Source organism: Morone saxatilis, unplaced genomic scaffold (assembly GCF_004916995.1).
Source record: "Morone saxatilis isolate NCDOM2014 unplaced genomic scaffold, NCSU_SB_2.0 Contig20, whole genome shotgun sequence".
Taxonomy (NCBI): Eukaryota; Metazoa; Chordata; class Actinopteri; family Moronidae; genus Morone; species Morone saxatilis.
Genome location: NW_023339763.1, coordinates 22,389,091 through 22,404,894, shown reverse-complemented (window position 1 = coordinate 22,404,894; position 15,804 = coordinate 22,389,091). Strand labels below are relative to the sequence as shown.

Here is a 15,804-nt window from a genome sequence, read left to right as displayed (position 1 = left end):
CAGTCCTATATTGATTTTCTGATTCATTTTGAACAAGGGGACAAGGGGAGCTCACATCTTTCCAGTTATTCCAAAATCCTAAACGTGTCACCATAGCTGAGGGCTTGGCTGGACCAGTGGATCCCCATAAACACAGTTAAACTGGATGTATGGAAATAGTATAGATTCCAAAATAAAGAGCAGGGAGATGAGGCAATCTGTAATACAATAAATGTATGTGTTTCTTAATAAAAATGTAAGGTAAAGAGTTTCCAGTAGTATATTTTCATGATCATCGCGATAATAATGGGTTTTGCAATTGTTTTGGCCAAGATAACCGTGACATGAAGTTTTCATATATGTTTTTATATGAAATATTAATGTATATATCATGGCCCATACTTATCACCCTGCTTGGTTGTTTCTGCTACTTTCTTCTGGTGGAAGGAAGGAATTTAAACTGGACTGCCACCTTTAAGTATGTCTTTAGGAGTGTGTATCGATGTTTGTGACTTCCTGCTGGACAGTTAGAGGGTCCCATTGATTTTATTCTGAAAGATCACTCTGCTCTCTCCCTGACATTTCCCGATAAGGGCTGAACTTCAGAGCTGACATTTAACTGACATGAAAGCATCATTCATTTAGCAGATTGGCCGTGCCACATACAGCGTCCCACTCGCCCATCTCTTGTGTCCACGGCTGCACCGGCTGCCCACAGGCATGTTAAGAGTTGGTGATGTGTGAGACAGGAGGCGTTGACTGCAGATACACCCCCAGTGCCAATCCATTATATTTGATCATGTACATGATATCACATATATCACCAAAAAGACCCTGCGATCACTCTTTTAGGTTTTAGGTAGCTTTTTTTTTGGTTACACATGCCTTTGTGGCAATGCCTCTGATGTTTCTCATAGGTTAGGAACATGTATTAATTCATAATATCTGTGGTCTTTACAAATTGATTACACTGAACCTTGGGTCATTTCAGCACCACGGGACAGGTAAATAACAGAACACTACGTAATAATGACAAAAGCAACATGTTGTGGATATTACAGTGAATTAAGGTCGTCTTTGTTATACTAATGCTAGTATTAGTACATTTTCACATAGAGCTGAAATGATTCATGGATTGAGTAGTTGGTAATTAATCATCATATTTTGATAACTGATGAATTTTTTGAGTCACTTTTCAAGCAGAAGGCAAACATCAGCCGGTATCAGCTTCTTAAATATGAGTATTTGACCTTTTCTTCTTTGCTTTTTTGCTTTTTGTCAATTGTTATTATTGTTTGGCATTCGGACTGTTGACATTGTTGTATATGTGTCCTTTGCCTTTGGGAAACCAATCTTTATTTGTGTTTTTCACCCTTTTTTTTTTACATTTTATACACTGATTACATCGGAAATTTTAAGTTACACAAACTTTATAAGTTAAAAACACTGATGAACATGATTAAGCAGCTCTTACTAATGACTTTAAGTGACACTGACTTCATTTTCTGAACTTTATTTGTACTGTGAATACCATGTCAAAAGTACTTTGTGAGAGAATGTTTCTGTAACTTGCAGGAACCAAGCTAGTGTCACTTAAAAGTTACAATGTACTTGTTTTGAGTTAAAATCACTTATCGAGGTACAGTGTAGTCAAAACAAATAATAAAGAAAACAATCGGCAGTTGCAGCCCTCTTTACAAGTTGTTTGCAGTTTAACGTTTTTGTGTAAGGGCCGTCTTGTCTTCGGTGGAATCTAAGCACGAGGGAAGACAATATGTGTTGCGGTTGCGAAGCTAAATCCAAGCAGTCCACCACTAAAGCTCACTGACACTTATCCTGAAATGCAACCTCCCCCCCACGTATGTGACGGCTCAGGTAAACCAATGCTGCAGCATTGTATGCAGGCACCGATCTGCGCGCCATCACAGGTGCCACATGACAAAGGGCTATACTACACCTCAACTTTCCCTCACATATCCGCTACGATGAGTCAGTACAGCTGTAGGCTTGATCCGACGCTCCTACTGAAACCTTTTCATCCACTTGCTTTAAGACCTATGGATGGGTCTAGTTTACCCTGAGTGAATTAGATTACTGCACCTCCTTTTGTCTTTGATTTATGCTACTATAGTGACTGATAAAGGCCAAAATCCGCTGCCACGTTAGCCTTGTTTAATAATCATTATGTAGCTTGAGGTTACAGTCGTGTACATGCTGTAATGGATAGTATTTACCAGCCTCTGTGAGTGTATGTGTGGGAATATGAGCGATGGGGAGCGCTACTGCCTGTGGGGGTCTGTTTTGTTTTCATTCACTCCCTAGTCTATTGTGTGTTCAGGCCCGCTGGCTGCCTCTGCACATTTTGTTAACATTTTGTTGATCCAAGATAGATGGTCGCCCTGAATCCAAGCGCTCAGTGTGAGGAATGAAAGGCACCAACAAGAGTTTCAATCTGGAATACAGGTTAGTGATTTGTTGGTTTTTCCTTGCTGTCATTTTCCGTCATTCTTCAGTTTGCTCAACGGCGTGATGTCAACCGGTTAATGAACATTATAAGCACTATGTTAACTAAGACTGGGTAATAAGTAGAGATTTCCTCTGCAATGAGTCACATCGGAAAGAAAAGTCCATTTCAAAGATTAGGGATTGTTCAAGTAGTGACAAACACTGCTGCAAAGTGCAAGCAGCAGTGTTTGTACAGTTGACCCCATCACATTGTCATATCCCTCCTCACAGCCAGCGGTATGTGTGCATTCTGTTTGTTATTGATGTTTCTGACAGTATCTTGAATATTGCACAACTGGTGTCCCTGTCTGGGTTCATACTGAAGTTGAGAATGCTGTTCCTTCTAAGGTGACATTGGCTAGGCAGGGTGTCTCAGGTAATGGAAACCTCAGGAGCTGCTGTCTGCTGGCTTTCAGTCATTTGTCGTTTACCAGCCCCTTTCTGTCCACCTCACCTCCGGCCCCATGCGGCCTCTCACTGTCCACCCGCCTCTTCCTTCACAGTGAGCCTGCCCCAAGCACACGTGTAGAGATCTTAAAGAAAAGGAAGTGTGTAATGGTCTCAGCAGAGGCACAATGACTCGAGGGGGAGAAAGGGGAGACGAGAATGGCTTAGAGATGTCAAATGGATTGTCTACCTCAGAGTCAAACGGATTAGAGAAGAAGAGAGACTCCCTGAGGTCTTGAGGGGCCTCTGAAATCTCACAGTACAAAATGTATGCTTTACCTCAAGTCACCCATGGATGTAGTAGTATTTGGTGATATTCAAATATATAATGAGATGATTTAAGATGTTGTCAGTGTTTATATTGTGAAAAATCTTTATTTGTGTAGTATGTAAGTGTATATGTATATATATATATATATATGAGGTTGCGGTTTGCACTGGTGTTGAACTGGACTGCATTATATTGGTGTTTTTAATGTTTTGCCCACCTCATTCACATACAGTACAGGCAGGGGGATAGGGGAGGCTGTATAACACCACCACCAACTACGACCTCAGCAATAAACATACAGTGGAATGATGTGTCTCTAAGAAAGTGTTGAGGGTAAAAGGTACTATCTGTGGCAGAGCTGCTGTCCTGCATTGCATTATGGCTTGTGCAGTGTGTAGGCAGTGTGAACAAAGTCTTGGATTGTACGTACCTAATAGCCAAGTGACCCTAAAATGGTATTCTGGACAGCCCCTTGTGGGAATTTAAAAAGATACTGGTCTGTTAACAATTTCATCTCTTACTGATCAGCATTGTCAATCAGGATTTTCAACATGTAGAAAACAACTGCGCTATTATTAAAGTAGAGACATGTATATCTGCTGCAATACGAAATTGTGTAAAGCTATTTATGGTCTTCAAGAGTACCCGAAGAAGAACTGTGAAGCGATCGTTACCTGCTATGATCTTTATAGTACACTACAAATTCACCATTGGTCTGTACATAAACAGGCCAGAGAAATGGAGCTGAACCGTGCCGACTGAAAGTAGATCACCATACTGGAAGAACTGAACAGCGTGGCAGCGTGCCCACCGTGCTGTAAACTAAGCCTTGTGCTCAGTCGAGCTTGCACTGCTGCTGTCCAGATTGATGGTAATTTTGACCCAGTGTATACAAAGGGTACAGACTGTGCACCACTTGGGTTATCTTTCCCCCTGCCACATCTACATGGTCTTCTCAAAAACCAATTAATTCCACGTGGGTACTGATTGAGCCAGTGTAGTTAATTTACAGGCTGAGTTACTGCACACAGTGCAGAGATATGGTAAAGCACGTCGAGAGACTTTGGGAGCTGCTACTACTACTTGAAGTTTAACTTTGTCTATAGGTCACTTTTTAAAGTTTAAGACCTGTTTATCTATGAAATGCTAAGTAGGTCTGTCATTGAAGCATTGCTAAAACTTAATATAAAAATCTTAATATAAAGAATTTAAAAAGTGAGCGGTCAGGGTTCCTCTGTAACAAAGAGCTCCATAAACTGCATTAAATCCAATATATTCACATATTGCATTCTAAAACTTTACACTGTAAATGACAAAAAAAAAACATAGAATCCTTAAATGTACTTTTTTAGACCTATTGTAAAGATTTGCTTGTATCCATGTTACTAAAGCCCTTTTCAGACCTGCCCTCCTTTTACCTTAATCTGATCACAATTTAACCTGACGGTCTCATGCCTGCATAAACCTCCTAGTCACTTTTATGTAAAAGTAACAGTGGCAGTCTGATTAGATTGGAGCTGGAACACTGTTACCTTGGCACAAGTCTGAATTAAATGCTGTCAGATTAACAAAGGCAGCAGCACAAGGTGAAATTTACAGAGACGCATTAAATGCATATCTTGTTCCACCTTCTGAGATCACCGTAATTAATGCATAATCTCAATCATCATTTAATTAAACACAAAATTAGTTGAATAAAAAATATAATGTTTAATTATATAGCAAAACACTACATACAGCATATGAGCAAACAGGAATCATGTCCTGTCATTCAGTGGTTATTATAAAAAGCACTCTGCAGAATGTACTCTCTAATAACCTTAAATGATGATTGATGTGATAATGTATCAGTGGGTTTACTGTGGGAAGCGGGGGCGAGTGTCCTTCACGTTCACAATGGCCATTGAGGCTTCATAGGTTTTAGAATCCTTCAGTGATGTAGCCCGTGAGAACAAAAAACACACATCCTCTCTCGCTCCAAGCACAAAGCTCTTTGTATAAATGTGCTGCCACTTCTGAATGAAGCAGACGTAACATTAATGCAAAAGGTCTTATATAATACTGTACAGTATATAGGAATTTTAACCAACCAATCAGGGGTAGAGCAAGGAATTATTTAACGTAAGCTAAAGTAAGAAGGTGTGAAGGGAACAGGATGCCCAACAACTAGCAACAACTACAGATTTAGACATGCCATCTTACACATTTATGTTCACCAGACATGGGGTTATTGTAGTTGAAGTGAAGAAAATAAGACAGTCGCACTAATGAAAATTTGTTTTGAATAACATAGTCATTAAAAGTGAAGACATAACTCAGAGGTTCCTGTGTGGATCCAGCTGTTTCAGCTGTGATCTAATGTGATGTTTTCCGTCCTGTATCCAGTGACTAACATAAGTTGTGTGTGAGACATGTTTTAAACAGGTTTAAACATTGGCAGAGATTGTGCTTTGTGGAAAATTCTATTTAATGAAAACAACTTAACTAGATAACTGTTTAACAAACCCTGGTCTGCTTTGCATAATGCTCGCTTTTTAGCTTCACATTTAGGGCTCCCATCCCCCTCCCTCCAGCCTGTCAAAAATATAATATATTCCCGCCTTGTTTCATATTAAAATAAAACAATTCTGTTTAAAAAAAAGTATTTTGTTTGATGCGAAATAAGGTCAAAGGTCAAAAGTGCCTGCAAATGCGTTTAAAGAGCTGTCAGGCTTCTGTTTGTCTAGCTGCGAACAACAAAGATGATTGTTAAGTATGACATGTTTGTAATGTTTTCGGAATATTATCAATATTATCAATATTATCTTGTACTACTTGAACATTGAAGTGGCTCTCCTCTGAGACCATTGCCATTGCTGAAATATAAAATATCAACAATGGCTCCAAGCCAATTTGAATTTGAGACCCCTGATTACAAACACAGTTGACAGATAATCCTATTTAATAAAAAGATTAGGCCTATTGTTTATCAGAGAACAGCGATAAACTGACACCACTGGACACCATTTTGAGTTTGTCTGTATACATAAGGTAATGTTAGCACAATCCAGCATCAAAGCAGCAATAGAAAAGACCTGGACAGCTGCACACACGTATTTATTATAATTACATTACTTGTGATCAAAACAAGCTGACAACTGCTAACACAGCCAAACATCAAGCAAGGGGAAAACACAAGCCATAGCAAGCCACAGAAAGAAGGCCAGCATGCCGTCTGTCTGCAGACCTTTATTTCACAAAGCTCTCACTAATGACTAAGAGCCATTCCCACGTTTACTCTTGTCCGGCCTCTTGCTTGGTCACTCTTTCTTCTACAACTTTTCTACAACTCCAGTGGCGTACCCCGCCAGCATTCCCTGCTGGCCTCCCCTAGCCCTGGGCCTGAAAACCTCCTCCTCCCGGCAGTCCACAGCTCCTATGCTAGCTCCCCCGGTGCTCCGATGAGCTCCTAGTTCTAGCTAACAAGCTGACGGCAGATACAAACAACAGCAGTTAGCGGTAAACTTACTTTAGCAATTTCACAATAAAATATGATCCAGTTAAGGACTGCATGATATGGTGAAAACATCATTTTTTTTCTTTTACATGTATTGTGATTGTAATATGATTAGTGCATCATTTTTGCATCATAAATTTCATTTTCACTCAAAATGCTATAAAGACCATTATGATGTGAAATATTTTGGTGTCTGTATCAAAGAAACATGTTTACTACAGTGCTTATAATGCTGCTCTGTCACACATTGTACCTTTATCAAGAAACTGCAGCTGCGTGATCTGGATATTGCACATGGCCATATTGGAATCTTGATAATATTTCAATTAATTGCGCAGCCCTAACCCAATTTCACCAAACTCACAGACATAGCTGGGGGTGTGTGACTACTGCTGTGAAGTGTCCACTTCTCCTGACGTAGACCCCAATGTTACGTAGTGCAAGTACAGATGTAGGAATGACAGAGGTTCCATTCACACTATTACAACCACAATGATTGTGAAGCTGTCATTTAAGGTAAAATAATAGCATAATGTGGTAAAAAGTGGGAAATGTTGAATGTAAACAAAAGCGTATTTGTTTACATTGAAACCTCCACAAGATACCGTCAATGTGTTTGTGGTTTAGTGGTTTGACCCAGTCTGTTTGTCTGTGTGTCTGTGTGACTGTGTGACTGTGTGGCCCAGTGGATTATCTTACACTCTGATTCATTGGGTTCATTGACAGGCCCATTGCAGCAAGCCAAAGTCTTGTGTTAACTTATTAAAGGGATGGATCTCTTTCCTTTCTTTACTTTAACTGCACACAGAGAGGCAGTGAAACGGACACACTGTCTAACTGCCTTGATTTGTGTGTAACTTGAACAGACATTATTGTGCTGTAATGGATGTGTTTTATACTGCATTCCTCAAATCCAAGACTGGATCACGAGTAGGGAAAATTGGTTGGAGCTGATTCAGAACAAACAGCGATAGAATCAGAAGAGTTAGTTACCATGAACGACAATTACCAACATAAATAAATAGACAGAATAAGATATGGGCACCACTTACACACACACACAAACGCCACCACTGAGTAGCAGTAACAGCCTAGCACCAAACCTGCAGCCACAATTTGAAAGATTACCATATAGCCATCCCCTACATTCATGACCTTTATGCTGATGAGCAGCAGCAGATTAAGAATTGGGTGCAAATCCTTTCTGTCCTAAAGATTACCACAGTCCAGTCACATCATTGTGCCACAAAATGGAAAAAGTGTTGTCAAAGGAAAGCGAGGAGCTTTTCATAATGATGTGAAAAAACATTAAAACTCCTCCCTGGATTTGTATTTGCCCAGGAAAGGAAGTAGTTTAATGCTGCTCCACAGCAAACAGCAGGCGCAGTTAGAGACTAGCTGGTGAACATAGTGGAGCATTAAGCAGCTAGCTAAAGAACTTGTGTGTGATCAGCAAATGTTCGGTAACATGTTTGCCATATCAACGTATAATATCCATGATATATCAAAAACTAATTTTACTACACATTGTTTAGCGGTTATCAAATATCAACAAAGATCCTCTTAGCTGCCATGAAAGTGAGATGCTGTCGGCTTTTGTTACAGCACTCCAGCAAAGTCTTTTGGAAACTTGACAAGGCAAAAATAACGCCCCGCAACTAAACTCCTGTTTCCAGGAAAATGAAAAAGCTCACTTGTGCCTCAGGTTCTAAACTTTGTCTTTGCCCACCGCCGTTTTCCTGCGAGTGCACGACCGGTGCTGCCCAACAGTAGTACAGCAGAGATGAGAAAGAAGTGACATGGCTCACTCGTTAGCTCCTTCCATCATTAGCTCCGGAAAAAAAGCTGGGTTTTATTCTTTTTTACCACTTGTCTGATCAGGCAAGTGAGTTGTTAGATTTACAAGCCCGATGGGGCAATTTACTTGCCCCGGGTAATTGTGCCATCCTTGTTGAAACCAGTGGCACCAATTAAGTTATAACTACATAGAGAACCTACCCTTGGTTTACAGTAATCTCATGTCTAGCCTTAAACATGAAGGTTCTTTTGTATTTCTGGGTAGCTTATAAGTTTATACGTTTGTACCTTTTATATATATTGCTGACTTTGGGTTGTAGCATTTTAACTTACTATCACCTTATACCTTGATTCTTTAGTATACATATATTTATTATTGACATGACATGTGAATGACAGTGGCGTCACTCGTGTGATGTGTATATAGACCTTTTTGTTTGTAGACAGCTACATTAATGTTATACTCTCTCATTTTAGCATGGGGCTTCACTGTGTGGTTGAGTGTTTAAGATAGTTACACATGCAGGCTTTGATTAGCTGTCTGTGAAATGTATACATGGTATGTTATTGGTTTACCTGTACATAGAGCTTACATCCCAGAAAGGTGATCTTTGTCAATCTCCAAACAGTCGCACGGCCAGAATAGTGGTCTGGCGGTTGAGAAAGAACGTGTGGTGTGTGTTTACGTATTTTTATAAATGTAACCAAAGCTGAAACCATTGGATTAAATCAAAGGATGACTCAGCTGCATGTCCAGATTACACTCGTTTTGTAGGTGATGGTTACATTTCTGATTGTATATATCATTATAAATATTCACTGCAAGGTGCCTGTTAGCTGCTTATTGATGAACCACTGGTAAACAAGTAAACTCTACTCCGTGAGGCACCTCTGGACACGCTGTACCTGGAGGCAGTTACACACTCAAACACACACACATACCTTAATAAAGACTGAAAAAAAAAACCCTTGGAGAACCTCCAAAAAAGATGGTATTCTCCACAGTTAAACATGTGGAGCTGTGTTTTGTGTCAAGTTCAAATAAGAGTACATTTATTTTATAATATTGATGCCTGAATTATCACTCTCTGCCTCACTGTCACACCTGAGTGGCCGGCTTCCCTATTCTGACAGTACACGGCACTGTCAGGACACAGGCAGGAAATAATAAACTGTTAAAGGTGCTAACTCCCTTTTTTGCTGCCACTCCTATCAGCGTAAGATAACCCCAGGCAATCACTTATCGGTGGTGTTGACAGATAGTGGCCGTGTCAGAGGCAGTAAGGGGAGATGAGCTGTCAGCCAGCTCACTGTTCCTGTGCGCTGAGAGGACGAGGAGACCACAGACCTGTCAACACCCCCACGACCCCCCTTCCCCCAGGCACAAGAAAGGCTTGTAAAAAGAAAAAAGGAAACCGTTTATTTTTATTAGTATTTCTTTTTTTTCTGCTTTATGTCGTTCACTAGCCTTAACCTTTAACATTAACTTGTGTGACTTTTTTGAACATTGTTCCTGGAGCAAAATGAAAAAGAGTTGACTGGAATCAGTGTCACTGCAGAGGAGAGCTCTGATCTATTTAGGTGAGGGACTAGAGAGACTAGGAAGTGCTCCCTTTATGCCTGGCTAAATCCATCAGTCTGCTCTTCTGAATGATGTTTACAGGGCTGCTTGTAGGTGACATGAAAGGGAGAGATATCCTGCTATATTTAGGTGAATGCATTAATCAATAATGCATCTAGCCTTTCCACTACTGGCTTTTTGATTATCTAACCCGTATATGTGGCTCTCAGCGGCTCTGCTGTATTTCACACATCATCTGCGAGGCCAAATATACCACTTACCATACAGAACAAATTGCTTTTTTTAAGACTTTTGCAAATTTAAAATACATGATGTTAGGAAAGTCTTTTTCCTGTAGCCCAGGTTTTATAACTCTAAAAACACTTAGGCTTGTTGTTTAGGTGGTGTGTTGTGAGTGTTTGTATCTGTGTGTATTGAGTGCATATTGCTGGTTTTATCTGAAAATGCTGGCTGTTGGTAAAAACAAGGCTGGTGCTGTATATTTTAATGAGCCATCATATGAGAATGGATTTTACAGGAAGATGCTTATCAGTATTTGTAGTCTCACATCACTCTGGCACTGTTGTTGTCCAAATAAGAACATTGAAGAAGTTATTTTTGGTGACCCTGCCCCAGCCACCCTCCCCTCCCTCCCTTCGAGACCGCTGGTGTAAGGTGGCCCTCTGTCTGAGGTCGTGGTAACCATAGCAGGCCTTGGAAAGTGAAATGTGATGCGGCGGGCCCTCTGGCCTGTGTTTCTGAATCACAACTCCATAATGAGCTGGCAGAGCTCAGGCAGCATCAAAGATGCAGCACCCAGTATCTGTTTCAACTCACGATGCACAATAGTGCCATGTCACCTGTACAGGGGGAGTGGAGGTGGTGGGCCCAGGAGGAGCACAGAGAGACACTGAAAGCTTTCTACCAGCCTGCTGTACTCACACCCATACATCCTGACACCAGATTACATTGTAATCTGCCTGCTACACTTTGGTGTGTGTCTGCTCCGCATTATTTAGCTGTCCTTCAATCCAAACACTCTCATTTTTCAAAAGTAAGATCATGATGGTTAGTGTCTTGACAGTGGTTGGTAATTGAGTCTTTTTCATAGTCAAAATACTGTATCATTGTGTGACTTTTAGACAGGAACAGTGTCAATAAGAGCAGCATATGAAAGCAGTAGAATGCTTGGTAACATCACAACTCAGTCATTAGTCGTAAGACCTGTAATGGCCAATAAATAAGTTATGGTAGCACACACAAGGGTTACTCATGCAGCTTACCAGTGATGGGTGTCAAGGAGGACAGTGGCAGATTAACGTTAGCCTAAGTGGTAAAGTAGATAATAAAGAGGGTGGGTAATTAATAGCAATGATTATTAATGGAAATTGCTTCAGATTGCATTCATTACTGCTCATAATGACATTAGAATTAATTGCATTAGAATATTTACTAAATACATTTGTCTGTTTTGTTCTCAGGTATCATGTCCACATGAGCTGACATAAAGAAACACTGGCAATGCTGGCAATAGTAACTGCTTCTCAAGAGACTTTGCATTTCATGACAAGTAGCATTCACACAGAGATGTTGGCACAGCGGGGCAGAAGAACGTTGCCTGAGTCGTAAATTAGCGCTTAGTCATTCTTACCATCGGCGTCCAGTGATTAGACAACGATAACCACAGGAGCTGCATGACTTAACAACCTAGCTTTAGTTTCCCAGAGGTCATTTTGAAATGCTGTTAAGATGACTCTGTCGGGTCAGTTTACTTTTAACTGCTAATAACCGGTCTTTGTGTTGGTGGCTGTGATAAAAAACAAAACAACCTGCATCCTGTGCAGCACATGTCTGAAACAGTATCCAGTAAGTGTGTGCTTTCATCTGTTTATGGCTGATCATTACCTGCTGGGTATTGGACAGAATTACCATGCAGTAAGCGAAAAAGAGATTTGGCTAGTAATGCACATTTAACTTTACTCACAAAACTGATAAATAAAGGGAGAGTAGAAACTTGGGTTTTTAATTTCTTCACTGCTTGTATAGAATTGATTTACAGCCACATCCTTATGTTTATGGTCTATTTTTTATACAAAAGCTGAGGTGGTGCTAATTTGAAAAATAAATAGGCCCCTTTTAGGGCAGTGTTCGATCTCACATCGGTTGTTGAAAAAGCTTCACTTAAATGGCTTTTGTAGGAAAAGGCCACTTCCACAGCAGCTTTTGTTAAAGATGAGTCTGAAACCCTTACTTGTGATGTTATACAATGGTGTTTTGCATTTACTGCATGTCAGTGTTGTTTTTATAGTTTACATCATACAGGTGTAATTGATCACATGGAACTATCCTTACATATAATATTCAGTGACTAAGAGTCTACAGCCATGCTAGCAGGCTGTACTGCTAGGCTGTACTCAGGCACAGTGGTACATTGAGCTAAATGCTAACATGCTGATGTTAAGTAGGTCTAATGATAACCATGTTTGACATCTAGAACATTTGATAATTAGCACTAAACAGAGAATAACACCGCTGAGGATGATGAGATTGTCATTACTTTTGCAGGTATTTGGTCAGAATCCAAAATACTGGACAAATTAAAAGTTTGAGCTGATGGTGGTGCTAGATGAAAAGTTGGGGCACAAAAAAAAAAAGCACAAGTTTTGTGGTAGACAAGGTAGACTGTAAATCTGTTACACATCATTCTATCTCTTTCCTACAATGTGCCTTCCTCTGTTCCTCCAGGAGAGTCCTCTGATCCAACCTCTCCCCCAGTGACCCCCAGGCCCCTCCTGACTCAGGGACATCATGGAACCCCTCAATGTACACCTTTCCCGACTCCTCTTCCTCCTCTTCTCCCTCCTTCTCCTGGCCCATCCCTGTACCTCCTTCAGGCCCCAGGTTGTGGAGCGAGCCTCTGGCCCTGAGCTGCCTCAGTCCTCTGGTAACAGCACGGGCAAGAGATCGTGTTCAGAAGCTGTGGTGTGTAGACCCGGTATCCTGCTGCCAGTGTGGTTGCCACTAAATCCTCCATTGGGGGAGCAATCAGGGAGGGCGCTCATCTACTTCCTGTGTCTCATGTACATGTTTGCGGGTGTGTCCATCATCGCAGATCGGTTCATGGCATCCATCGAAGTCATCACCTCTCAGGTACTATTAAACTTCATATAAGAGATCAAATACGACGAAACTGTCCAGACTGCCTTACGTTCTGTGTCCTTTCAGAAATATCATACAGCATACTATATGCACAACTCCTAGATTCTCCACATGTAGCATGTTCTTTTGAATACAGGTTGTCGAAACAAATAGAACTGCAAAAATATGGGATGTAGTTTTTAATTAAATTTTGAACATTGATTGCAATAACTGGAACTTATGAGTTCAGTGGTGACAGCATGTTTGACATTCACAACTTTTGTCCTTGTAGGAGAAAGAGGTGACCATCACCAAACCCAACGGTGAAACAACAGTAGCGACAGTGAGAGTCTGGAATGAGACTGTGTCCAACCTCACACTCATGGCCCTGGGCTCCTCTGCGCCTGAGATCCTGCTTTCTGTTATTGAGGTACACAAGGCCCATCCTTTTAACGTGTAAAATGTTGTCTTTCACTGTGAATGTGCTTTTCACATACCTTCAAAAAAGTCTGACATTTTCTGATATTTTACATTCTTAAAAACATGCATGCATAGATAAATACATTTACACCATAAATTACATGGGAATAAGGGTAAACTCGAGGAGCGACTTGATGTTAATTGAGACACATCACAGCCAACCAAAACTGAACATTTTTATATACATCAATTTATTTCAGCCTATAAGCCTCAGGATATTTAATATTTGATTATCCTTACTCAAAAAACGGCCTATTCTAATATATTTGTGTTATTTGGCTGTTACATGGGGCTTGAAAAGGTCTTTGATTTTGTTCTATGTCACATTTGTCTTTTTTGTCCCTTAAATGTTGACAGGTATGTGGGCACAACTTTGACGCAGGGGAGCTTGGCCCAGGCACCATAGTGGGAAGCGCTGCCTTCAATATGTTTGTGATAATTGGTCTGTGTGTGTGGGTGATCCCTGACGGAGAGTCTCGCAAGATCAAACACCTGCGAGTGTTTTTCATTACGGCTTTCTGGAGTATTTTTGCCTACATTTGGCTCTACCTCATACTGGCTGTCATCTCACCTGGGATTGTAGAGGTTTGTTTCCAATGACTATATTTAAATGTATTTCTTAGAAATCAAAGCTTGTAAATCATGTCATGCTCATACTCTCATACTGTCTGTATCACCAGGTGTGGGAAGCTGTGGTGACGCTGCTTTATTTTCCGGTGTGTGTGATCTTGGCTTGGATTGCTGACCGTCGCCTACTCTTCTACAAATACATGCACAAGCGTTACCGTGCTGACAAGAGGCATGGCATTGTGGTGGAAATGGAAGGTGACCTTTCGCCCAAAGGCATTGACGTGATCATTGATGGAAAGTTGTCAGACGGCAGTTCGTGCCCTGGAAACTCCTCTGGTGTGACAGTCTCTGTGCAAACAGGCAGTGAACTAGACCAGAACAAAGATGAGGTAAGACAGGTGGCTCAGGGAGAAATGCTGTTTTAGACACACATTTAATGGTGTCAAATCATTCATTTTTTCCCTTCCTAATGTTGGTTCAGCCTCAACTTTGTATTAAGTGATTAGAGTTCCTTAAATTATTATTATATATGTGATTTTTCTTCAAGAGGAAAAATACTTAAGTCTTAGTTAAGTAGTTTTTTTTTTAAAGGCAAGAGGCAAGGATGAAAGCTACTCACAGGGGAACATCTTCTACCATGTCAGGCACACTGGTGGACCTAATGTTTTTCTAACTGTGAAGCTGCTTAATGGGAATTTAAGGGGAATATCGTGTTTTCTAAGGCTAGTAGGATTCAATCCCAGCAGGAGTCTGAATGGCAGGAGTGCAGACAGCAGGAGTCTTAACAGTGATCTGCAGGAGGCTGAGCAGTAGGAGTTTCCAAAGTTTCCTTGAGAAAGATCCCAGGATTAGAATGCAATTTGCACTTTTTTGTCCCAAGAAACACTAATACTTGTCTTCTCATTCTGCTGTTGAATCCCAGGACCCTAAAGCACACCCAACCTGTGTGGTCACAACTTTCTGCTGTAACAGGCACTAATGAGCAAGCTCTGGAGCAGTTTTTACAGACAATTTGGGAAAATGTACATTTCTATAAATATTGTGTTACAGTTGGTTTCTCTCATGGATAGGTGGTCCGCATTCTAAAAGACCTGCAGGAGAAACACCCAGAAAAAGACCTAGACCAGCTGATTGAGATGGCCAACTACTCTGCCCTGGTCCATCAGAAGAAGAGTCGCGCCTTCTACCGTGTCCAGGCGACACGCATGTTGATTGGTGCTGGCAACGTATTAAAGAAACATGCTGCTGAGCGCGCCCGTCGCTCAGGAGGCCAGGAGGCTGACATGGCCACGTGCTCACACATTTGTTTTGAAAGTGCCCAGTACCAGTGCACAGAGAACTGTGGCTCTCTGAGCCTCGGGGTGATCCTTGAAGGGGGCACAGGCCAGAACACGTTCTATGTGGACTACTGTACAGAAAATGGCTCCGCCAATGCTGGGGCGGACTATGAATTCAGTGAGGGAACCCTAGTGTTTAAACCAGGGGAGACCCGCAAAGAGATCAAGGTGAGCAAGGGGAAAAGGGAACTGTGATTTGCTCTTAAACTGAGAGGTTGTGCAA

The 15,804-nt window shown here is 41.1% G+C and overlaps 1 protein-coding gene across 2 annotated transcripts in view; it reads left to right on the top strand.

The window, feature by feature from the left end:
• The first annotated feature begins 12,804 nt into the window (after window positions 1–12,804).
• The window catches only part of slc8a2a (solute carrier family 8 member 2a), an 11,828-nt gene continuing 8,828 nt past the window's right edge, over window positions 12,805–15,804 (top strand). For both annotated transcript variants that reach the window (XM_035665892.1, XM_035665891.1), the window contains exons 1-5: window positions 12,805–13,206; window positions 13,487–13,624; window positions 14,032–14,259; window positions 14,355–14,633; window positions 15,315–15,749. In XM_035665892.1, coding sequence (XP_035521785.1) covers window positions 12,865–13,206; window positions 13,487–13,624; window positions 14,032–14,259; window positions 14,355–14,633; window positions 15,315–15,749 — 1,422 coding nt within the window. In that variant the 5' untranslated portion in view covers window positions 12,805–12,864. The remainder of the gene's footprint in view (window positions 13,207–13,486; window positions 13,625–14,031; window positions 14,260–14,354; window positions 14,634–15,314; window positions 15,750–15,804) is intronic.